This window comes from Coregonus clupeaformis, chromosome 1 (genome assembly GCF_020615455.1).
Source record: "Coregonus clupeaformis isolate EN_2021a chromosome 1, ASM2061545v1, whole genome shotgun sequence".
NCBI lineage: Eukaryota > Metazoa > Chordata > Actinopteri > Salmoniformes > Salmonidae > Coregonus > Coregonus clupeaformis.
In genome coordinates, this window is record NC_059192.1 from 18,454,415 (window position 1) to 18,480,779 (window position 26,365).

Genomic DNA, 26,365 nt, shown 5'->3' on the forward strand with positions numbered 1-26,365 from the left:
CTGGATACTTTTCCCACCACTGTGTCTTAATAAAACACAATTTTCCACCACCATTTTCGGATTTCGGACAACTTAGGATGTTGCACACCACGTATAGTTGTCAGAAAATCCAAAAATGTGTTAGGGCCAATGGGAGACAAGCTCATTCACTACACCAGCCACTCCTTATCCAACAAACTAAGGGAGTAACGGAGGGAGACAGCTTGTCCCTCTTGTCTGAACCTGTTCTCTACCTCTCAGATCATGAGAGAGGAGGTGCAGAATGTGTGAGGGTCAAACAGATCTATCAACAATGTAGCATTCATCTAGCTACAGTACAGAATATAAATGCTGAGAATCTGGCAAGCATGGATGATGAATCAAAACCAGGCTTGTCCGTTTTATTAGTAGCTGTGCCAAGAGCTTTGGGAGCCTGGAACAATGCACTGGCCTGGAGTCAGCTCTTATCTGATCTTAGTGTGTCTGTCCGGGGCTCTAGGGGTCTGTGAAACACAGGTGCAAAACAAAGACAAACTGCTAGCCAACGGGGTCACGCAGCTCCTTTGAATTGTGTGTGTCACCTTGCTCACAGCCACCCGCAGAAGGGGGAGAGGAGAGAGATGTTCTCACTAACCAGGTCTGACTTAAAGTAGCTGACCGCGTTCTCCTCCAGTAAGAAGTATCTCCTCTTCCAGTTCTTCATCTGCAGAAGAGAAAGGAAAACATTACAGATGGCGGTCAACATTTCCAGCCCTCCAAATCCTTTTGACTTGCTAAGAATGCTGCTAATTGATAGCTATTCCGACATTGTATAGGACCACTGTTTGCTTTAGAATGGCTGGCTTACTGTGGTTAATACATTCCATTAACAGAGCGCTAAGAGAAGTTAGGTCAAAGGCAGGACAACAATGAGTGATACAATTCACCCTCTGAAACATCTGGTCAGAAGCCTGCGGCTATCCAACTCCAACACATCATAGTCCTATAGGACGACAACCACACACAACCAGGAATACTGCTAGTATAAAAAGCTTGTAGCTGAGGGAGAATCTCTCTGAGCTTGTGGTGTACTCACTAGCCACCACAAGGAAGAAAACGGACCGAAACATTTTCCATTGCATTCCCGTATGAATGCGACCCTAGTCTGAGTGTAGGCTGCTGCTACAGCACCAGAAAGAGTTCTCCCACTGTCTACTCACCACGGCTCCCTGCTTGACACAGTATCCAGCCTTGATGAGCGCCTGGTCCTGTGCCCCTCGCCCCAGGAAGTAGGGCAGCTGGCTGTGGGCCTTCCGCTGGCCCCCCCGCTCTGCTCCGTTCTGCCCCCCGTCGCCCTGCTCCTGCACCACAGGACACACACATAGAAGTGTACAAACACACACGCATGGGAGTATATGCACACGCACAAGCAATCAACGCACCACACACACACACACACAAACACAGACAGACACACAGACAGACAGACAGACACTGACAGACACACAGACAGACACTGACAGACACACAGAAAGACACACTGACAGACACACATACAGACACACACACAGACAGACTGACAGACACAATCAGATAGTGTGTGTGTCAAGCCCCCACCATATCATCATCTCCAGTGGCTAGAAATGTGTGTTAACAGCAACCAATAATGATAGAGAATTCACCGCCTGTTCCGTAACCGTCAAACTGAAGTTGAGGCCGGCCCACTGCACCGCCACCACCCACACAGGAAGTGACATCATAGACCATAGCTTGTGCATCTGGATGCCACTTTCAGCCACTATTTCTTAAGATGCCAGGCTACATACCAGATACCAGCACAAGACAGGATATGACTTGTACTGCTCATACGTACCAGAAAACACAGCACAGAGTGAGCTCCTCCTCAGAGGAACATTAAGTTCAATGTCTGTCACTATCTAAAAGATGGCCTGATCCATGGACATTTCTATTCAGACAGACCATCTATTTATATAGCTGATTAATATGGCTGAAATCAAGTTAGTAAGGGAACAAAAACTCAGTTATGGAATGTCGCTTGTTACTGTCCCAAACCCCATTTGACAGATTTGACTAAACTGTTCCAAGCCACAGTAGAGCAGATGGCCTTCAAACATATGTCAGATATGTCCATTTACTCGTGTTTAGGATTGCACATTTTCAGTAACTCTCCCAAAATTCCAGAAACTCCCCAGGTTTTCCAGAAATCCCAGGTGAAGGAATCCTGGATATCCTGCTTATTCCTTCTTGATTCCAGGAATATCCCAACCGGGACTTCTGGAAAACCTGAGAATGTTGGTAAAGTTTCCTGAATTTTTGCAACCTTACTCATGTTTGGTTAGGGCCTGGTTAGTGCTGGGCCAGACTGCTGCATCTTCCCTACCTGTGTGGCAGTGATGATGGGTACTCCACCTATGATCTCTGTCTTATAGGAGATCTGCTTCATGGCACCCAGCCCCTCCTGGGGCATCTCTGCACTGGGCTGGCCATCCCCCGACTTTGGCACCTGGAACATGTCAAATAAACATAAACTCCCAGAATGCATCAGGGGCCAACATGCTCCAAACCCTTGTTAGATGTGTCCCTCTGCAGTCTCTGTAGTGACACGATGATGTACTCTGCCTGCTCGTTAGTCTATTTTCCATCAACTCTAGCCTGGGGGCTTCAGAGAGCCACTGCTACACTGAGTGGTGACTGGGGTAATCGATTAGTGTGTGTGTGTGTTTGTGTGTGTGTGTGTGTGTGTGTGTATGCTCAGGTCAGGTATCACACTCCAGTGCACACACACACACACAGTCAAACATTGACAGCCGTCTGTATTAATAGAAGTGTGTGGTACAATATATGGAGTGTGTGTGTGTGTGTGTGTGTGTGTGTGTGTGTGTGTGTGTGTGTGTGTGTGTGAGAGAGAGTGTGTGTGTGTGTGAGAGAGTGTGTGTGTGTGTGTGTGTGTGAGTGTGTGAGAGAGTGTGTGTGTGAGTGTGTGTGTGAGTGTGTGTGTGTGTTTGTGTGTGTGAGTGTGTGTGTGTGTGAGTGTGTGTGTGTTTGTGTGTGACCTTGTTGAGTGGACTGTGAGACTGTGTTGCAGTGTCAGCAGCAGGACTAAACCCAATAAAGAGAACATGAGAGTCAACAGAGTTTGATGAGACTTCAATACAGTGCGAAGTTATTACATAACTTATTATTATGTTACTTTATACTCAACGCCCAGTCCATTCCCAGTCCATTCCCAGTCCATTCCCCGTACATGAATGTGGTTTAAGAGGAATTAGAGTGGAACATCCTCTCCAGTGAATCCCAGTGAAAGCTGATCCATAGGCACACTGTTCTGTCCTGTCCTGTCCTGTTCGATCCCGGCACTGCCTTTTCCTTAGAGACAGTCCGTGACTCAGAGCACTCGCCTTCCCCTTTGTCCTGCCTGCTCTGCTGTGTGTGTATGCGGGCCTGTGTGTATGCGAGGGCTAGTCAGAGGGGAGGGAGTGGAGCAGAGAAAGCCACGGTTGCTGCTGTAGCCCTCAGTGACACAGTAAGGGAAATGATCCCCCGTCCAGAGGGGTTTGGATGCCTTGTAGGAAACAGACAGGGGCTCCTGGACCAAGCAGATGAGTGCTTCATAATGTCTTTCTCTCTCTCCACTGTTGACTTGACAGTAGACACACGTGAGGTATGCTGGTCTTGTCATCCTCCTCCATCCCACTCACACTAGCTGAACTGGGATACCATATCCTAATTCTGAATCACAGATCATTTTTCTAACGGGGGTTGAGATGGAAGTAGTCTTGTACTACAGGAGGTGGCAATGTGGGAGGATGTACTACTTTTGACAGGTGACAGGGCAGGGGACTCACTGTGATCTTGGTGGCGTTGTTGAGCACGTTGACCCACTCTACCAGATCCTGCTGATCATTGGCCTGGAGGTAGAACTTCCTCATACCAGCATTGATGACTGGGGAGAGAGAGAGAAGGAGAGAGAGAGGGAGGGGGAGAGAGAGGGGCGGGAGTGAGAGAGAAATAGAGGGTGATAGAGAGAGGGAGCGAGAGAGATAGAGAGAGGATGAAAGAGCGCGAGCGAGAGAGACAGAGACAGAGAGGGAGAGAGAGATTTGCAGTCAGTTTTCAATAAAAGCCAATTTATGCTCAATCCGACAAAATGTGGTCGGTGCTCCGTATGGAGGGTGTGACGCAATTGCGGAGCCTCCAGAGGCACGCAGATGCCAAATTAAGCTCCGTACTGCATCGGCGTGCGCCGCCCAAATTTTGTAACAATGGTTCCGTATAGCTCCGCATTGACATGATTGGTTGACGGTGGGTGGGGCGGGAGGTCCTGTATAAACACAAACTCACTTCCTTGACAACTTCCTTCACAACAGCTCTGTGCTGCTCCGCGAAGAGCAATGAATGCCCTGCCTTCTGCAGAGGCTGTATCACCGTAAATGCTGCACGGCCAATGCAGATGTCGGACTGACCATGCAGCGCCTTTAAGCGCAGCAGCAGTTCTGTCAGTTAGGTCCATTAGCAGAGTTGAATTATGCATCTCTGTATTTCTGTAACATATTTCTGCTAAGTAGTCTGACACATGCTGTTTAGAGTGCTTGGCTGAGTCCTATGTTCAGAATCCAGAGAGAGAAATTTCCATGCGTCCCAAATACCACCCTTTTCCCTATATCTGTCACACCCTGATCTGTTTCACCTGTCTTTGTGCTGGTCTCCACCCCCCTCCAGGTGTCGACCATCTTCCCCATTATCCCCTGTGTATTTATACCTGTGTTCTCTGTTGTCTCGTCAAGCCTACCAGCATTTTTCCCGTACTCCTGTTTTCCATTTTTTCCCGGTTTTGACCATTCTGCCTGCCCCGATCCTGAGCCTGCCTGCCGTTTCTGTACCTTTCGGACTCTGCTGTGGATTACTGACCTCTGCCTGCCCTTGACCTGTCGTTTTCCTGCCCCATGTTTTTGTAAATAAACTTTTGCTATTTCGAACTGTCTGCATCTGGGTCTTATCCTGAGTCGTGATAGTACGAACTGGCCATGACTGACCCAGCAGACTCAGACCAGCTCCGCAACGCAGTCTCCTCCCAGGGAGCCACCATTGGAAGACACAAGGAGTTACTTCAAGGTCTTATGGAACGATTCCAGACCTTGGCGGAACGCCAGGACTGTGCCTTCAACACATTGCTGGAGCAATTCTGTGGATTGTCTGTGAGGCAGCCCGCCACTACAGTAACCCCCCAGACTGTCAATTACCCCGCTACCAGCGGCGTTTCTCCCCAATCTACCCCGGCTTCCCAAGAACCCGGCTTACCTCCTCCGGAGCGCTACGCTGGAGATCCCGGATCCTGCCGGGTGTTTCTCTCCCAGTGTTCTCTCATCTTTGAGCTGCAGCCCTCTTCCTTTCCCTCGGATCGTTCAAGGATAGCGTACGTGATAACGCTGATGTCCGGGAGGGCTCTTGCCTGGGCTACGGCGGTGTGGGAGCAACAATCCACAGTTTGCTTCAGACTGGAGGAGTTCATGGCAGATGTACGTAAAGTGTTTGATTCTCCGTTGTCCGGGAGTGAGGCGGCTCCTAAGCTGCTCCAACTATGTCAGGATTCCCGTAGTGTGGCAGACTACGCGGTGGATTTTCGCATGTTGGCGGCTGAGAGTGCCTGGAACCCGGACGTCCTGTTCGACACGTTCCTTCATGGATTATCAGAGGTGATTAAAGACGAGCTCACAGCCCGAGAGCTGCCCCTGGACCTCGACTCCCTCATAGCCTTGACCATCTGGATCGATGGGCGGCTACGGGAACGTAGGAGGGAGAGGGAGTCTGTTCCCTGTCACCGACACTCATCCTTGATTTCCACCTCGCCTCAGAGGAATCCCAGAAATCCCCGAAGTCCACATTTCCGAGTGGATCCGATGTCGCCCGAGTTCTCCCGGAGGACACCGAGGGCTGTCGAGTCATCTCCTCCGGAGCCCATGCAACTGGGCAGGGCTAGATTGTCTCCCAGAGCTGTCTGTATTGTGGCGCTATGGGACATTTTTTATCTACCTGCCATTAAAGAACCAGGCTCATCAAGTAGGTACTAGTACGCTGGTGAGACGTACGGGGAGTTTCCCCATCTTCCATTTCTCATACCCCTCTCCAAGCTACCCTGTTGAGGGCTGACCGGTCCAAATCTCTCCGGGTGCTCATTGACTCTGGGGCCGACGAGAGATTTATGGACGCTACCCTGGTTTCGGAGCTGGGAACTCTGACGTCCATTCCCATGGACGTCAGAGTGTTGGATGGACGCCTATTGGCAGAGTCACCCACACTACGTTTCCCATTAACCTGAGCGTGTCGGGTAATCACAGTGAGTCTATGCAGTTCCTGCCCACTGAATCCCCTCATGCACCCGTGGTTTTGGGGTTTTACTGGCTCCAGAGGCACAATCCTCTGATCGACTGAGCCTATTTTGCCATGCGCATTGCCTGAAGTCGGCATTGCCTGCCCCGGGACGTCTTCCTACGGACTTGGGAAAAGCCTGTGCCACCTCGCTTTCTCCGCATCGGCCCTATGACTGCGCCATCAACCTTCTCCCGGGCACTACACTGCCTCGGGGGCAGCTTTATTCCCTGTCATGTCCGGAGACCAAGGCGATGGAGACGTATATTGAGGACTCCCTAGCTGCAGGGGGTATCCGTCCTTCTGCCTCCCCTGCTGGTGCAGGTTCTTCTTTGTGGAGAAGAAGGACAAAATCCTGTGTCCGTGTATCGACTACAGGGGCCTGAATGACATCACGGTTAAAAACTGTTACCCGTTTCCACTCATCGCCTCGGCTTTCGAGCCTCTCCAGGGGGCTACCATCTTCTCCAAGTTGGACCTCCGGAACGCCTACCATCTGGTATGGATACGGGAAGGGGATGAGTGGAAGACCGCCTTTAACACGGCTAGCGGGCACTACGAATACCTGGTGATGCCGTTCCGACTGACCAACGCTCCTGCTGTGTTTCAGGCCCTGGTAAACAACGTTCTCCGGGACATATTGAACCGGTTCATATACGTCTACCTTGATGACATCCTCGTGCTTTTCCACTCGGCTCAAGAACATGTCCTCCATGTCAGACAAGTCCTCCAGCATCCTCTGGAGAACCAGCTGTTCCTCAAAGCGGAAAAATGTTAATTCCATCGCTCCACCATCTCCTTCCTTGGATACATCATAGCTGCAGGCAACATACAGATGGATCCTGAAAAGGTAAGAGCGGTGGTGGATTAGCCGCAACCCACCTCCAGAGTCTAGCTGCAACACTTCCTGGGGTTCGCCAATTTCTACCGCCGGTTCATCCGGGGCTACAGCACCAGGGCTTCCCCCCTGTCAGCGCTCACCTCTCCCAAGGTCCTGTTTATGTGGTCTCCAGCTGCAGACCAGACGTCAAGCACCAATTCAATACCGCCCCCATCCTAATCCATCCGGATCCGTCCCGGCAGTTCATGGTGGAGGTCGACGCTTCGGACGTCGGAGTGGGGGCTGTCCTGTCCCAGCGTTCAGCCCAAGACTAAAAGCTGTATCCCTGCGCTTTCCTCTCCCATCGTCTCAACCCCACGGAAAGGATTACGATGTGGGTAACCGGGAACTACTTGCGGTGAAGATGGCGTTGGAGGAGTGGAGGCATTCATAGTATGGACAGATCACAAGAACCTGGAATATCTCCGCACCGCCAAGCGCCTCAACTCCAGGCAAGTTCGATGGGCCCTGCTATTCACCCGATTCAACTTCACTATCTCCTACCGCCCGGGGTCCAAAAATGTGAAGCCAGATGCGCTGTCACGCCTATATAGCCCCACTGCTACACCATCGGACCCCGAGACCATCCTCCCTACCTCTTGTCTCGCGGCTGCACACATCTGGGGTATAGAGAACCGGGTCTGTGAGGCACAGCGTGGGGGTCCCGGACACACCCGGGGGTCCCGGATGTTTGTCCCGGACTCTGCCCATTCCTCGGTTCTGGAATGGGCTCATTCCTCTCGACTGGCCTGCCATCCTGGCTCCCATCCGACCCTGGCCTTTGTACGACAAGGTTTTTGGTGGCCCACCTTGGTTCCTGACGTCTCCGCGTTTGTCGCCGCCTGCACTGTGTGTGCCCAGAATAAGACTCCTCGGCAAGCTTTGGCTGCCCTCCTTCAACCACTTCCTGTCCCTCACCGTCCCTGGTCACATATATCCCTGGACCGTCACTGGTCTTACCCCGTCTGATGGCAACACGGTTATCCTTACCGTGATGGACCGGTTTTCCAAAGCCACCCATTTGATTCCTCTCCCCAAGCTACCCTCAGCCAAGGAGACGGCCCAACTCATGGTGCAGCACGTCTTCCGGATCCATGGATTTCCGGTGGACATGGTCTCCGACCGGGGTCCTCAGTTCTCGTCCCAGTTCTGGAAGGCGTTCTGCACGCTCATTGGGTCGTAGGCAAGCCTGTCCTCCAGGTTCCACCCCCAGTCTAACGGCCAGTCGGAACGAGCGAATCAGGACCTGGAGACGACTCTTCGCTGCCTTGTCTCTGCCAATCCCACCACCTGGAGCCAGCAGCTTGTGTGGGTAGAGTACGCCCGGAACACTCTCCCTTGCTCAGCCACTGGTCTCTCGCCTTTTGAGTGCTCCCTAGGATATCACCCCCTGCTCTTCCCGGAGCAAGAGGAAGAGGTCAGCATACCCTCGGCCCAGATGTTCGTCCGCTGCCGTACCTGGAAGAGAGCCTGGTCGGCTCTTCTCAAGACCACCTCCAGGTATCGACGACAGGCGGATCGCCACCGGACCCCGGCCCCCCATTATCGTATAGGGCAGAGGGTATGGCTGTCCACTTGGGATATGCCCCTCCGGGTGGAGTCCCGCAAACTTTTCCCCCGTTTTATTGGCCCTTTCCCCATCTCTAAGATTCTTAGCCCCTCTGCTGTTCATCTTCTGTTGCCCCGTACCCTCCGTATTCATCCCACTTTTCATGTGTCTAGTATTAAACATATGTCTCACAGCCCTTTGTGTCCTGTTTCGACTTGTCTGCATCTGGGTCTTATCCTGAGTCGTGATAATATCAGGAATAGGGTGCTATTTGGAACACAACCTTTGTCCGGCAGTATTATGGTTCCCATCACTAACGGAGACACAACCTTTGTCCGGCAGTATTATGGTTCCCATCACTAACGGAGACATAAGACCAGTGGACTGTCTTCCACCGTCCCATTCAACGTCTCAGTTTTGTGATCCTCACAGTGATTCACCAGAGCGCTCCAACCCACACACTCGAATGTACGCGCACACGCACGCACACACACTCACACACACACACAGGGCCATATGCTAGACTCAGTCAGGGCTGAGGTAGGTTGACCTCATACTTGGACAGTCAGGTAGCTAATCCTAAAACTACAGTAGTGGAATAGATTGATGTGACTTTGGGGGGACGAATCCAGAAGTGGATCTGTATTATGCAAATACTTAGGTTAAAAATATCCCCGAGTTTTAGAGAGGCGGGTTCCGATTGGGACGCCAGCATCCTGTCATGCAGGAAAGCGGGAGACCCCCCACGCCCCAAACCCGACACCCCCGCTCATCGAACGACATGGTTGGGTCGAGCTAGCGCTTGGCGGTCACTGGCAGGTCATCTTACTGCTTCCTTCTATTGAGTGTGGGGGAGCTATACTCCTGACTGGGGCCGCTGAGGGACAAAGGGCCTGTTGAACAACAGCACGTCATACAGGAAATGGTCCCATCCAAACCCCCGCGAGGGATGGAGGGAGGGGGGAGGGAAAGGGAATCTATGGGAAGAGGGGACAGGTGAACAGTGAAACATTTACTGACAGAGGGGCCTCACATCATCAACCTTAGTGTACTAAATAGACTCATTCTAGTTCAATAGCTAAAGATCAGCAGTATTTTGCTACAAGCCTCCCCCTACTCCCACCCCCCCACCCTCCCTGCCCAGTGCCCTCCCCCCCACTTTCCTCCGAATGCTTCCTCCTTCTCAGCCCCCCCCAGACAGCACACTGCTAGAGAGACAATACTAATAGTCATGTACAGTGTTTCACTAACATTTGGTTCTTGAATCACTGAATCAAATCCAAAGGTTGTAGGACTTACCGAAGCAGAACTCCGCCTTTGGTCGCAGCTTTGTGGCATCACTCACCTAGGAGAGGGAGAGAGAGATGTTCACACCTAAGACTGTGGTTGGCCATATCTGTCTCTGTCAGACAGGATATAATTCAACAACGTTATTGGACAACTTGACTGACCTTGGAGATGTAGGTGAGTTTGAGGGAGCCAACATTTTCAGCTCCTTTGGGCAGGTTCTAAACATGAGACCGAGAGAGAGAGAAGAGAAAGAAATTGTGAGATTGCAAACCTGAAAACATTTTTTTATTTTTTTTCAATATAACATTTATAATATAACAGAGTTTGTTTTTCAATATAACATTTAGTTTTGGAGGAGAATAGAACTTGAGTGAATCAGTCTCTGAAGAGCGTCTGAGAATCAGCTAATTCAACAGTGATGAAGGAATGCAACTTTTTACATGTCTTGGAGAATTGAATTGAATTGAATAATTCAGAGCGTAGGGCAGCATCAAATGTACAGGTATTCCTCACTGAGCTCCCACTCCCCACCAAACAAGATGACATGCATTTAAATGGCCTGCAAAGCAGCAGGGGAGTTGAGTCTGATTGTTTCTGTTCACGCCTATGTTTGATTGATTGGTTAGCATCTACATCAGGTTTACAAGATGATTCCTTTATCTGGTCATTTCATGCCAAGGAAAGGAATGCCCAAATCAGTAAGATTAACTTTATGACTGTAAGTCGCTTTGGATAAAAGCGTCTGCTAAATGGCATATTATATTATATTATATATTTATACTATAAAGCACAACTCTATTAGTATACTGTACATACTGTCAAGCAGCTATACTTTATGTAGAAGGAGCGTAAAACAACATGCCAGAAGAAGTTCAGAGATTAATTTACTCAAGTCACACATTACGAGAGTATAGATCTGGGGGAGGGACAGACAGACGGACGGACGGACGTCTGGGCAGATGTGTAACTTGACTCGGTTTCCCCAGACGTAGCATCATCTCCCCAGCCGACGACACACACATTTCCTCTTGATGGCCCAAAGTGGTCTGGCCAGACCAGACGGATCAATCCAGTCCAATACTTTATGAGATTAGGTCAGTCCAAACAGAAGCAGCTATTCAATCCATCCTACCGCTAATGTCCTACTACAGTGCATACAGTAAGTACATCGGACCGTTTCAGCTGCTGCCCATTCAAGTAATGACATCAGCCTAAATGCATGTGTTGATTAAACACACAGACATTATAGACTGATGACTTGAGGGTAGTGAGAGCATCATAGCTTAACTCATGAGCTCCTCTGTGAAATGTATGTAGTCAATAACTACACTTCCCAGTGTGTGTGTGTGTGTGTGTGTGTGTGTGTGTGTGCGTGCGTGCGTGTGTCTGTTCTGCATATGTGTGCGTGTGCTTCTGTCAGCTTCTGTGTGTGTGTGTGTGTGTGTGTGTGTACTCCCCTGCTGCCCTACCTGTGGGTTGTCCATGTACCACACCAGGCTACCCTCCCTGGTGTCCAGGATGAAGTAGCGTCGGAGGAACTTGCCGCTGTTCTCATTCTCCTCAATGTCCAGGAAGCCACAGATCCGGTTCTGCCGATCCACGTAAGGCATCTCCCCACCTCAGCCTGCTCATTCCACTGTATGCTGGGGAGATGAGGAGAGAGAGAGAGATAGATAGATAGATGAGAGGAAGAGAAGTGGAAGAGGAGAGAGAGAGAGATGAGAAGAAGAGTGCAAGAGGAGAGGGGGTGATAGAGAGAGAGAGAGAGAGAGAGAGAGAGAGAGAGAGAGAGAGAGAGAGAGGGGGAGTGGAGAAATATAGACGTGAGCCAGAGAGGGACAAGAGAGGGAGAGAGAGCTAGCAGGAGTGAGAGTCTGTCTCTCAGCTAAGCAGCCAAAGAAGAGATGAGTGAGTCTCGTCTACAGTTCTAGTCAACGGTACACAACTACTACACCATCCTACTACACCATCCTACTACACCATCCTACAACACCATCCTACTACACCATCCTACAACACCATTATACTACACCATCCTACTACACCATCCTACAACACCATCCTACAACACCATCCTACTATACCATCCTACTACACCATCCTACAACACCATCCTACTACACCATCCTACTACACCACTCTACTACACCATCCTACAACACCATCCTTCAACACCATTCTACAACAGCATTCTACGTTACCATCCTATGTTACCATCCTACTACACCATCCTACTACACCATCCTACAACACCATCCTACTACACCATCCTACTACACTATCCTACTACACCATCCTACAACACCATTCTACTACACCATCCTACTACACCATCCTACTACACCATCCTACTACACCACTCTACTACACCATCCTACAACACCATCCTACAACACCATCCTACAACACCATTCTACAACAGCATCCTACGTTACCATCCTACGTTACCATCCTACGTTACCATCCTACTACACCATCCTACAACACCATCCTACTACACCATTCTACTACACCACTCTACTACACCATCCTACAACACCATTCTACAACAGCATTCTACGTTACCATCCTACGTTACCATCCTACTACACCATCCTACAACACCATTCTACAACACCATTCCTACTCTTTATGGGACAAGCACAGTCAACACTCCCCTCCCTCCCTCCCATCCCCCTCTACCTCCACCCCCACTACGTCCCTCACTCCCTCCCTCTACCCCCCCCCTTTCCCTCCCTCCCTCCCTCCCTCCGCATTAACAGAGAGGCAGGGCTTAACTCTGATATTAATACAAGCGGGCAGATTTCACAAGGGGCTTCGAGGGGGTTTATAATGCCATAAGTCAACATTTAAGCGCTGGCCACAGAGAGAGGTGGAAGGCTTATGCTGCTTACACTCCCACCTACCTGGGGCCCCTTGATTCCCAGGTTGCCTCGTTAAATGTCATGTCAGCCAAACACTGATGAGTTCAACACAGGCTAAACCCAACTATCTTTATAATCTCCTCTCCGGAAAAAGTAGTTTCTCTCCATAAATTATACAGGAAATGCAGGAAAAACAGGTCATCTAAATGTTAATGTGGTAACATTCAGTGACCTTCTCCACTTTCCCCCTTAGGTTAGTCGAACTAACTATGGCACAACTTCTCCCTGCACAGTCCTTGTCTCACTGTGTAAAAATGTAAGAAGTACGTCTGCTGATGATCCCGACGATCTGTTGGTGATTGGATTCCCCATCAATGCATTGGTTTTAAAATGACACTATAAATACCAGAGGCTGTCCAGACCAGGGTCGTGTACATTAGGCACCAAATTGAAGAAAACAGACCAAACCGGGAGGGACTACCTGGAACTGTCCAATAAGACACGCTCATTTTAGCTGCAAAATGTTTTAACATGTTGTGTGCCCAAGTACACGACCATGGTGAGCGTGCTGTACTGAGCCCATTCAGGTGGGGTAGCCTATATGGCAAGGGTCCCCAATTACATTCAGCCGTGGGCTGATTTTGCCTTGAGCGGATGGTCGAGGGGCCGGAACACAGTTATAAATAATTTGTACACTGCAAACTTACCGCAAGAATCCCAAAACAGAATCATTTCAAACCTTGATTAGTGATTACATTGGGATACGATCGCATATGCCTCTCTATTTACATTTACATTTACATTTTAGTCATTTAGCAGACGCTCTTATCCAGAGCGACTTACAGTTAGTGAGTGCATACATTTTCATACTGGCCCCTCATGGGAAACGAACCCACAACCCTGGCGTTGCAAGCGCCATGCTCTACCAACTGAGCTACAGGGGACTACATTTATGCGTGGGAATACTTGGGAACAGATTTCCTTTCACTTTGAGCTAATTTCCTGGTGATTTTACAGTGTTTTATGTCCAACAACAAAAATTATTAAAACAATTTGCTATATGGTGTCCCTGTGGTGTTGTGTATTTGCCAAGGCAGCAGCTACTCTTCCTGGGGTCCAGCAAAATTAAGGCAGTTATACATTTTCAAAACATTCATAACAGATTTCACAACATATGTGCCAATGTGGCCCTGTACAGCCAAACTATCCAAAGCCTTCAGACATCAAAGGGCCCAGGCCCCTGAGGCCCCAGCTCCTGTATATGGTGTTGAGAGGTTAATGGTGCTGAAAGCTAGGCCCGGCCACACACACACACACACACACACACACACACACACAGACCAACGATACACATTTCCTGCCGCCTGGGTCCGTCCAGGGGGAGGAAGTGTGAGCGTGGCTGAGGCCTGGGCCTATTGACAAACAGGCCGCTCCATGGGATCTCTCCAAGGCCAGTTTCCCATCAATCAGGGGCATTGGGAGCGTTGGGGGAGCGTTTGGTGTCCAGAGGGGCTGCTAGGTAATGACGTGACCTCTGGCCCAGGGGTAATAACTAACATGCAGCGTTAAGGTTCAAGGGTTCAGTCTGACGGACAGGTACAGTATAGAGATGCTGGGTAAGTAAACACACTGGGATTAACAAACTAATCGTGGCCAGGTGCCCTGGAGATGCCACACACACACACACACACACACACACACACACCCACACACACACACACACACACACACACACACACACACACACACACACACAGCTATATAGCAGCAGGGTACTGCACACCAGGAGGAGTCAGTGGTGTAAAGTACTTAAGTAAAAATACTTTTGTGGTATCTGTACTTTACTTTAATATTTATATTTTTGACACATTTTACTTTACTACATTCCTAAAGAAAATAATGTACTTTTTACTCCATACATTTTCCCTGACACCCAAAAGTACTCGTTACATTTTGAATGCTTACCAGGACAGGAAAATGGTCCAATTCACACACTTATCAAGAGAACAACCCTGGTCATCTCTACTGTCTCTGATTTGATGGACTCACTAAACACAAATGCTTCGTTTGTAAAGGATGTCTGAGTGTTGGAGCGTGCCCCTGGCTCTCTGTAAATAAATAAAAAACAAGAAAATGGACAGGAAAATGGTCCAATTCACACACTTATCAAGAGAACAACCCTGGTCATCTCTACTGCCTCTGATCTGGCGGACTCACTAAACACAAATGCTTCGTTTGTAAAGGATGTCTGAGTGTTGGAGCGTGACCCTGGCTCTCCGTAAATAAAAAAATAATTAATAAAATGGTGCCGTCTGGTTTGCTTAATATAAGAATTTGAAATAATTCATACTTTTACTTTTACTTTTGTTACTTAAGTATATTTTAGTAATTATATCTACTTTTGATACTTAAGTATATTTAAAAATCAAATACTCTTAGACTTTTACTCAACTAGTATTTTGCTGGGGGACTTTCACTTTTACTAAGGTATCTTTACTTGTACGCAAGTATGACAATTGGGTGCTGCTGTTTCCACCACTGAAGTTAATGACAGAAAAGAGGAAGAAAGAGTCTGTGTGTGTGTGTGTGTGTGTGTTGTGATGTGATGTGATGTGATGTGATGAGGAAGCAGAGGGACGTGTAGTAAGATGTAAGAGGAGAGGGACAATTCCACAGTAATAGATTTACAGTAATAGATTTGCCAAACAAAAGCTATTGATTTTAAAGTTTAACAAACCATACAACGCTATGCACAAGGACTATTTTGAACAATGTGCACAGAACATTTCACAAAAACACATTTACTGGAAGAACTGTGCAGATGCTAAGTTTGGTAACAGAATCACGGTAAAATCTCCCTCAGTTTTTATGCAACCACGTTTTCCAAAAACGGTGAAATATCTGCTCTGAATTAATGTTCAAAGATGTCTGTAGAAAGAATGGTGTGTCAGCTATGACATGACACCCTGAGCTTGAAAATATATTCTACATTCTACACACTGGCTATTATTCTAATGAGCTCCGCCCCCAAACAAGACAGAATTTATTTCACAAGTTTGGACAGTTGAGAACAGTATAGTACAGTAAAGTATAGTTCAGTAGAGTACAATACAGTACATTATACTGTACTGTACTCTAGTGTGCTCTACTGTACTGTACTGTACTCTACTGTGCTGTCCAAACTTGTGAAACATAGATGTCTATGATTGGTTCAGATTTGGTTCCAGTCACAGATCATGGATATCTATGTTTGGGGCCAAATCATGGCCGGTTCGGTCCAGAAAACATCTGTGGACGTTGAAATCAAGGCCAGGGCGAACTGACCAAATTTAAACTACTTTTCAACGTCCATGGATGTCCGGTGTTGGTCGGTGCTCAGTGGGCTAAGTGGGTGCGGATGCTGGTTACAGTAAATGAAAAGAGAGGGGGCTCATGGGTCGGTGTCAGTAAGAGCCGAGAGAGATAACATTAAATAGAGAGAGAGAGAGAGAGAGAGAGAGAGAGAGAGAGAGAAAGGGGTTGTCCAGACTGTTTTCACACTTGCTTTGACCACCAGCTGACAGAAAGAGAAAGAAAACAGGTATGAGCTGAACATAACAGTATGCCAGTGGAAGAGAGGACAGTAGGTGACCCAACTGTGGTTTGTGACTACTACGATTTCACATTGTAACCAATTCGTGGTCCTCTGTAGCTCAGCTGGTAGAGCACGGCGCTTGTAACGCTAAGGTAGTGGGTTCGATCCCCGGGACCACCCATACACAAAAAAAAATTATGCACGTGTCACGCTCGTCTAACAATGAGGAGGAGGACCAATGCGCAGCGTTGAAGGTGAACATAGTATTATTTATTAAACTGATCACACGATCAAAATAACGGACGAAAACGTGATGTCTCTGGTTACATACACAAACCAAACTGAGAACAAGAAACCACAAACACAACGTGAAAGACAGATAGTTAAATATGGCTCCCAATCAGAGACAACGAGCCAACAGCTGACACTCGTTACCTCTGATTGGGAGTCACTCAAACAAAGAAATACAATAACCTAGAACCCACAACCAAAACATAGAAACTAACACCCTGGCTCAACATACGAGAGTCCCCTGAGCCAGGGCGTGACAGTACCCCCCCCTAAAGGCGCGGACTCCGACCGCGCCAACGAAACACAACAGGGGAGGGACTGGGTGGGCACTCCGCCTAGGCGGCGGATCCGGCTCCAGTGGACCAGGCATGTGCCGTGCCGGACCGACGACGCACACCACTGGCTTGGTGTGGGGAGCAGGAACGGGCCGGACAGGGCTGACGAAACGCCCCACAGACTTGGTGCTGGGAGCAGGAATGGGCCGGAACGGGCTGGCGACGCGCACCACAGACCTGGTGCGGAGAGCAGGAACGGGCCGGACAGGGCTGACGAAACGCACCATAGACTTGGTGCGGGAAGCTTGGATGGGCCGGACCGGGCTGGCGACGCGCACCACAGACCTGGTGTGGAGAGCAGGAACGGGCAGAGCCGGGCTGACGAGACGCACCACAGACTTGACGCGGGGAGCAGGAATGGACCGGACTGGGCTGGCGACGCGCACCACAGACCTGGTGCGGGGAGCAGGAACGGGCAGAGCCGGGCTGACGAGACGCACCACAGACCTGGTGCGGGGAGCAGGAATGGGCCGGACTGGACTGGCGACGCGCACCGCAGGTTCGGTGCGGGGAGCAGGAATAGACCGGACCGTACTGGGGACACACACAACTGACTCTACACCGGGATCTGGAACGGGCCGGACCGGACTGGCAACACACGCCAGTACCTCTCGCCGTGCCTCCACACCTTCCATCCCCTCTTCTACCAGTGGCCCCCGTAACCCGGCGGCCTCCTCTTCACACCCGCTGGACCGCTCCATCGCGGCCTCCTGCTGCCCCGTCGTCCATGTCGTGAGCCCCCCCCTAAAAAATTTCTGGGGTTCTCTTCTCCCCGTGGACCAGGCCTCCCTAGTTCTCGCCAGAACCTCGATCCATTGCTTCATCGACCAGCCTCTCTCCTCTTCACTAAGCGTGGCCCAGCCGAAACTCCTACTCCCCTGATCCAAGGTCCTTCCGCTCTCCTCTTCATGCTGCTTGGTCCCATCTTGGTGGTTTCTTCTGTCACGCTTGTCTAACAATGAGGAGGAGGACCAATGCGCAGCGTTGAAGGTGAACATAGTATTATTTATTAAACTGATCACACGATCAAAATAACGGACGAAAACGTGATGTCTCTGGTTACATACACAAACCAAACTGAGAACAAGAAACCACAAACACAACGTGAAAGACAGATAGTTAAATATGGCTCCGCATGACTGTAAGTCGCTTTGGATAAAAGCGTCTGCTAAATGGCATATTATTATTATTAATTCAATTGCAGTAATTCCGTTACAAATATTTCTGAAATTCTGTTACCGATTTGGTAACAAAATTACGAGTTTGAATCACTTAAAGCTGCAATATGTAACTTTTTGGGTGACCCAACCAACTGTACATTGAAACGTGAGTTATAGATCTGTCATTCTCATTGAAAGCAAGTCTAAGAAATGGTAGATCTGTTCTATGTACGCTATTTTATGCTTCCTGTGCTTAAGTTTTGTTTTTGCGTCTTTTACTTTCGGTTTTGTACACCATCTTCAAACAGCTGAAAATACAATATTTTTGGTTATGGAAATATTTTTCACAGCGGTTTAGATGGTACAATGATTCTCTACACTATACTTGCTTGTTTTGTCACAAACTGAAATTAAGCGAACTATTAGAATTACGATTTCTGCATAGTGCATCTTTAATAATTCATAAAATAAAATGTAAAAACACTGTAACTAACTGGTAGGTCTACATTTACTTGTTACTGAACTTTCATTATCCACCCTCCTCATCTTAAAGATATGTTGGAGTTTTTAACGGAATTACAAGGTACAAGGCAATGTTTAATTTGTATATTTATTTTATTTTATTAGGATCCCCATTAGCCGACTCCAATGGTGACAGCTAGTCTTACTGGTGTCTGACACATAACGACAAAATACTTTACAATTTACATAGATTTAAAAACATTAACATGTAGTGTGTGTGTGTGTGTGCTTCTATCAGTTTCACATTCATGTCAGTATATACACACAACAAGTAGGTCACATGGGGGAGAGGCGTTGTGCCTTGAGGTGTTGCTTTATTTGTTTTTTTAAACCAGGTTTGCTGTTCACTTGCGCAATATGAGATGGAAGGGAGTTCCATGGCTCTGTATAATACTGTACGTTTCCTTGAATTTATTCTGGACCTGGAAACTGTGAAAAGGCCCCTGGTGGCATGTCTGCTGGGGTAAGTGTGTGTGTCAGTGCTGTGTGTAAGTTGACTATGCAAACTATTTGGAATTTCCAACACAATGTTTCTAATAAAAACAAGAAGTGATGCAGCAGTCAGTCTTTCCTCAACTCTTAGCCAAGAGAGACTGGCATGCATAGTATTAATATTAGCCCTCTGATTACACTGAAGAGTAAGACGTGCTGCTTTGTTCTGGGCCAGCTGCAGCTTAACTACTGTAGGTCTTTCTTTGCAGCACTTGACCATATGACTGGACAATATCAAGATAAGACAAAACTAGAGCCTGCAGGACTTGCTTTGTGGAGTGTGGTGTCAAAAAATCAGAGCATCTCTTTATCACGGACAAATCTCTCCCCATCTTTACAACCACTGAATCAACATGTTTTGACCATGACAGTTTACAATCTAAGGTAACACCAAGTTATTTAGTCTCCTCAACTTGCTCAACAGCCACACCATTCATTACCAGAGTCAGCTGAGGTCTAGAACTTAGGGAATGATTTGTACCAAATACAATGCTCTTAGTTTTAGAGATGTTCAGGACCAGTTTATTACTGGCCACCCATTCTAAAACTGATGGCAACTCTTTGTTTAGGGTTGCAGGGATTTCACTCTAGGGTTGAATCATCAGCATACATAGACATACAGGCTTTGTTCAATAATGCCAATGGCAGGTCATTGGTAAAAATAGAAAAGAGTAGAGGGCCAAGAGAACTGCCCTGTGGTACATCATACTTTACATGTTTAAACTTACAGAAGGCAAAACATTTCTCCAAAACTAAATATACGTTTTGATATTAGTTGTCAGGGTTCTTTACTTCAACATTATTGTGTTTTTATGTATTTCTAATACCTTTAATGACTTTTTCTGGTAGATGTTTTCTAAGACCACTGTAAAAGAGTGAAGTAATACGACCATAATATAATATTAAATCTGACTCCATTATCATGTGAACACTGTAGGCCCATAAGCATATCTGATGGGTCTAGTCAAGGTAGTGAGCCTTGCGTCACCACTCGGAATAATATAAGTTACATGTGTCCAAGATAACCCTTATGCAATTATTAAGAGGCTGATAGACAAATAACTAATAGCTTGAGCTCATTGTCCAAGCATTAAATTATTGAGTTAACCTCAGCTCAGAGCTGCACAGTTAAAGGCCAAGCATATATGCTATGTGTAGTGTGAATAACTTTTACCATTAGACCATACATTAAAAAAATTGATATAAATATTACTCAGAAATAAGAGGACTGCTGTTTGTATCCATTTAAAAGTAATCAGATGTATTACAGTTATGCAATAAGAATACACTTATCAAATTGTACATACCAGATGTCTTCAAAGTCAAAATAATTCTAAATATTCTAAGTTTAAACAACAAAAACATTTGATATTTTAGTCATTTAGCAGACGCTCTTATCCAGAGCAACCTACAGTAGTGTAACGGAACGCTACACCAGGAGATTGGTTGACAATGACTCCATGAACCAAGTTTCCACCCATCTTTTATTTTCCCCAAAGCGCCAAATCTCAGTATCTCCCGTTGTCTAATTAACATCACTTTGTTTGGCCAAAACAATAAACAAAAGGCATAAAAACACCACATGTATTCTTAGATCTATCATCATAACTCTTATCTGAATGATAGGAGCGCACATCTGTGTCACTCCCCCATTGAACTGACCGCAGTCCAGTGGTGTAAAGTACTTAAGTAGAAATACTTTAAAGTACTACTTAAGTAGTTTTTTTGTGGTATCTACTATACTTTACTATTTATATTTTGTACTACTTTTACTTTTACTCCACTACATTCCTAAAGAAAATATATACTTTTTACTCCCATGCATTTTCCCTGACATCCAAAAGTGCTCGTTACATTTCGATTTCTCAGGCAGGACAGAATTATGGTCCAATTCACACACCTATCAATATATAACGCGTTGTCATCCCTACTGAATCTGATCTGGTGGACTCACTAAACTCAAATACTGCTTGTGTAAATTATGTCTGCGTGTTGGAGTTTGCCCCCGTCTGTCCGTTAACAGAAAATAAAATAAAATTGTGCCATCTGGTTTGCTTAATATAAGGAATTTGATGTATAGCATTTACTTTTACTTTGTACTTTTACTCAAGTATGACACTTGAGTACTTTTTCCACCACTATACTTATGTACATATAAAGCCAGATACTTTTAGACTTTTACTCAAGTAGTATTTTAATGGATGACTTTCAATTTTACTTGAGGCATTTTCTATTAAGATATCTTAACTTTTAATCAAATATGACAATTGAGTACTTTTTCCACCACTGTCGCTGTCCGACGGTCAGAATAACACAGTAACTCTGTAAAAATAAAAATAAAATAAATTCATAGCACTTTATGAACTCAATATGAACTTGTGAAACAATCCAAAAACAACAATTTAATTCACAAAGTAACATTAATTTAGTCGATTCAAGTTTTCATCTGTCTTCACACCCCCGAGGGTGTCCGTGCTCCCAGGGTTCTATGGGAACGTCCCGCCCCGGAGAAAGCCACGGATAAGGTGTGTTTGAATTTTGTAATAATAAATAAATAATATGCCATTTAGCAGACGCTTTTATCCAAAGCGACTTACAGTCATGTGTGCATACATTTTTTTTATTGTGTATGGGTGGTCCCGGGGATCGAACCCACTACCTTGGCGTTACAAGCGCCGTGCTCTACCAGCTGAGCTACAGAGGATAGCCATCATATGGTCAGCCATCCAGAAAATGCCATAAATGGTGATTGAGCCCTCATGGTGGGCCTCGGCGCTTGCAAGTCGCTAGATGCATCTTCATCACTATTCACATTTGTTTACTCTCTCTATTTTTCCACAACACCCCTTTCCATCTGTTCAACCAGAAATCAAAGCCATTACTTATGCCTCATTTTGAAGATGGATAATGGTTGAAAATGTATCTATGCCTTCATTTCCCCAAAATATACTCGTAGCTTTCATTTGACATGCTCCTATGAACTTCACATGTTGGTGCTCATGGGTCCTTTTACATAGAAATGACCATAGCTCAGTCATTCTCCAGACATTTCTGTGGGGTTAGGGTGTCAAGAAGACAGGTGATCTGATGCTTTTGGACAGATAGGTGAAACCATTCCATGGGCCCATTCACTCGTGACATGATGCTCCTTGACTGGCTCTCTGGATAAGGGGATGAATGCTAAGAGCACAGATCCATTACAGCTCGGATGTTAATGGAGCATTCACTGGTCTCTCTCTCTCTCTCTCTCTCTCTCTCTCTCTCTCTCATAAAAAAAACTAAAGAGAGAACCTGAACATGTGGCTGAGATGATGCTCCACGTTTCCATAGTCGGCCACAGCACACATCCACACACACAACTTTTCCTCCTGTCCATCCTTGTTTCCTCATGCCCTTGTTTTTACAGGAATTACAGCGCAATAAAAGGTGTGGTTTATGAATTACAACATATACTATAACCTCAGGTCCAATCAATGCAACACTGAAGGGAGTGAAGAGCGTACTTTGGCCAAACTCCATTTCCTCTTACTTCATACCTGTACAACGACTGTTTGAATAACTGAAAACCCCAAACCATAACAGTGGTGTGACTACTATGTTATAGTATTGTCTATGTTTGTGCTGGCTTGTATTCCAAGAGCTGTCTTGTGGTTGACGGGCACAGCCTCAACCTTGTTACAGCGGAGGTGTGGGAGTATCACCTCGGCTAATGTATGCATCACTATTTCCATCAGACATAGCCGCACAGCACACCTATTCCCTATAAAGTGCACTACCTTTGACCAGGGCCAATGGGGTCTAGAAAAAGACACCTCTGCTCTGAATAAAGTGCCTCAAGATTTGTATTACCAGATCAACTGGAACCATCTTCAAAATAGAACAAACAATTGAACAATTCGGAATCTAATAAATGCTCATTCACCCAGAATCTCGGATGAGAAACTGCTGAATTGAGACAAACAACAGAATGCTGAAGTCTTGTCTTTTGAGCTGAACACATTGGTACCTTGTGAAAGGGTTTGCCCCAAATACCGTTACAGAGTAGAAAGAGGAAAAGGGAAATCTGATCTAATACTGTTCAATTCTACACCGGTAGTTAATTACATACAAACGGCACGCTATGCTGCTGAATTCTGCTGAGGCTAACCTAATCCTCACACCTCTGGCCGAGGAGGAGGCTTCTAATGGTGAAGAGATTACATTGCTGTTTAGGCCTAGCTAGTTGTGTAATACTGGTACAAAGACAAGCAGGACAAACAGTGGCATCTGTGGATCAGAAAGGAATAAGGAAGGGGAGCATACTACAGTATACTACAGTCATGTCCGCAAACCAACCACAAGCCCAAAACAAACTCTGACCAAACTCTGACTCTGACCTGTATGACAACAAGACAGCAAAAGGGAAATAGATGTCATACATTTGAAAGACCATCATTCTGACAAATAGGAGACATTAAATTGTGAGTTGCTAGGCATGAAGAAGAGTAAGAAAACAAACAAACATTCATACAATGTGTGTAATCAACCAATGAGAAGGTTTGTGTGTAGCCAACCTCCATCACCTGAAATGGATTAACATTCTCTGCCATTGTATGGAGCTGGCAGCAATGAAAACCATGTACTTTGCATCCCTTTATATAGGCCTACAAAGCACATTGGCCCGAGAGCACCTAGAAGTAATTCAAACCTTCCCAAAGCCAGCAGTAGCAGTAAGTCGTCCTACACAGTAAACTAAGCCAATGATTGTGTTCAGTGACAGAAAGGGGAACTAACACATCCTTGAATGTGAACCAGTGGAATGAGTGGGTGGTTGGTGTCACCATAACCATTAAAGGCCAATCACCTAGAAAAACACCACATGTGCAGGTAACTGCCAAAATAAAGGAAACACTTGAGTAAATGAGGGATACCATGTATATTGAAAGCAGGTGCTTCCACACAGGTGTGGTTCCTGAGTTAATCAAGCAATTAACATCCCATCATGTTAAGGGTCATGTTCACAGGGCTCCCTTGTTAATGAGACTGTGGTCTCAATGGTGACCCACCCTGTATAAATAAAAGTAATACAAATAATACAAATAATACAAATAATAATAATAATAATAATGTATAAAATTGCCCAGTTGCCCATTATTTTGGCTACCATGGCTAGAAGAAGAGATCTCAGTGACTTTGAAAGAGGGGTCTCAAAGGAGCATAGGGGGTTTAAAGGTGTGTGTGTGTCAGTAACCAGATCTCGACCCAATTGAACACTTATTGGAGATTCTGGTGGCGCCTGAGACAGCATTTTCCACCACCATCAACAAAACACTCAAACTATGGGATTTCTCGAGGAAGAATGGTGTCACATGCCTCCAATAGAGTTCCAGTCACTTGTAGAATCTATGCCAAAGCCCATTGAAGTTGTTCTGGCGGCTAGTGGTGGCCCAACGCCCTATTAAGACACGTTATGTTGGTGTTTCCTTTATTTTGGCAGTTACCTGTATGTTTAATATAATAATATTAGCTATAATAGGCCTAACCATGTTATTACACAAGTGAAACATCTGGAGCTCATGACATTTAATCAAACTCTTGTTATGAGAAACGAATCTACCAATTGACATTTAAAGGGGGAGAATCTGGCATATTGATACAGATTGAGATATGGCTGGCTGGTATTGATATCAGATAAGCTAACACAGATCATACTGTAAGTAAAGTAGCCTTAATAGCCTAGTCTACAGCGCATTAACGTGTTGTTTGTGAATTTGTACGATTTATAGTCAGTCTACTGTCATGTAGCAGTTTGTAACAATAACAGACTGAGGATAGTTCAGCATTCCACACAACCATAATACTTTCCTGATTTGATGAGTAACACATCGATTTATATCATTCAATAAACACCAAGAGTGCGACAGTAACATGATAATTTATTAAGTAACTTTAATTCTAAAGATGTATTCTACTGATACACTTCTTGATACTGTGTATGATCGACTGAAGTCTGCTACTGGAAAAGTGCCTATGAATATTTACATTCAGCCTGCGTTCATCGTGTCTCGCGCGCGCTACATGGGCATACGAAGCTACATTGTATCCCAACATCGAATGATCGCACAATAAAGAACATTTCTGAATACTTACATATTTATGTGCTTTTGGAATGCTATAGGCCGCTTGAGAGATCTTTTTGGATGAACCGAAAGGAGTTTCAGCCCATCTCTCCACGGATATTTCCTACATATCCCATTGCTTAGGTGGAGTGCGGGGGCGTGGAGCAGAGCGATGACTATTTTTTTGGGTGCCGCAAAGAATTATGGTAGGAGTAGTATTAATATTTGTATGCAGCAGGCCAACCTCTATGAGGCCACAGTCGCTTTGGATAAAAAGTGTCTGTTGAATGGCATATACTGTATTTCAAACTTCTAATGGCACAGATTAATTCAAACCTATCATACTTTTGCCTATTTGGTATATTCTATTCTATTATATTGTCTTCTATTCTACTACATTCTGATGCCTTCAATTCTATTCTGTTGACTTCGATTCTACTCTACTCCATTCTGATCCCTTATATTATATTATGTTACCTGGAAAGCCACTAAGGTCCTTTGCCAGCAGAATTCAAACCTATTAAAGGCTCTTATATCCCCTCTAAATAAACTCTTTCACATAGCCTCCCAGTAAAAGAGGATGCCTGCAAGAGATCCAATGCTTTGATCCTTGGCCAGAGCACCCCAGTTATTTCCTGATCAACACTTTCCTGACAGTTGAGGACATATATGTTGATGGAAATATGTGCCATATCTACCTCTCTATCGTCATTAATTAGGGTGCAACCTGGGACTGGATGAATGCAAAACAAGGAAACAACATCTGGTTTACCATTTTACATTTCATAGGGGGACTTCCTAGCTCTCAACTGATCCTTAATGTGAAGCGAGTTGCTCTTGGATGGAGAGCTTTTCCGCATTTAGACAGTAGGGTCTTTGTTAAGACCTGAGTTTAAGAGAGTTTAATGATGTGAGCAAAATGCACATTCATGCTAAAACGGGCAGACAGTGTGACCTACAACCCT

The 26,365-nt window shown here is 46.2% G+C and overlaps 1 protein-coding gene across 5 annotated transcripts in view; it reads right to left on the minus strand.

Annotated features, from left to right (window-relative positions):
* Positions 1-25,564, minus strand: part of LOC121536539 (pleckstrin homology domain-containing family A member 1) — a 34,340-nt gene extending 8,776 nt beyond the window's left edge. For all 5 annotated transcript variants that reach the window (XM_041843941.1, XM_041844017.2, XM_041844266.2 and 2 more), the window contains exons 1-8: positions 25,432-25,564; positions 11,534-11,707; positions 10,226-10,282; positions 10,074-10,119; positions 3,825-3,922; positions 2,360-2,482; positions 1,179-1,319; positions 614-682 (exon numbers count right to left, since the gene is read on the minus strand). In XM_041843941.1, coding sequence (XP_041699875.1) covers positions 614-682; positions 1,179-1,319; positions 2,360-2,482; positions 3,825-3,922; positions 10,074-10,119; positions 10,226-10,282; positions 11,534-11,674 — 675 coding nt within the window. In that variant the 5' untranslated portion in view covers positions 11,675-11,707; positions 25,432-25,564. The remainder of the gene's footprint in view (positions 1-613; positions 683-1,178; positions 1,320-2,359; positions 2,483-3,824; positions 3,923-10,073; positions 10,120-10,225; positions 10,283-11,533; positions 11,708-25,431) is intronic.
* Positions 25,565-26,365: the final 801 nt, after the last annotated feature.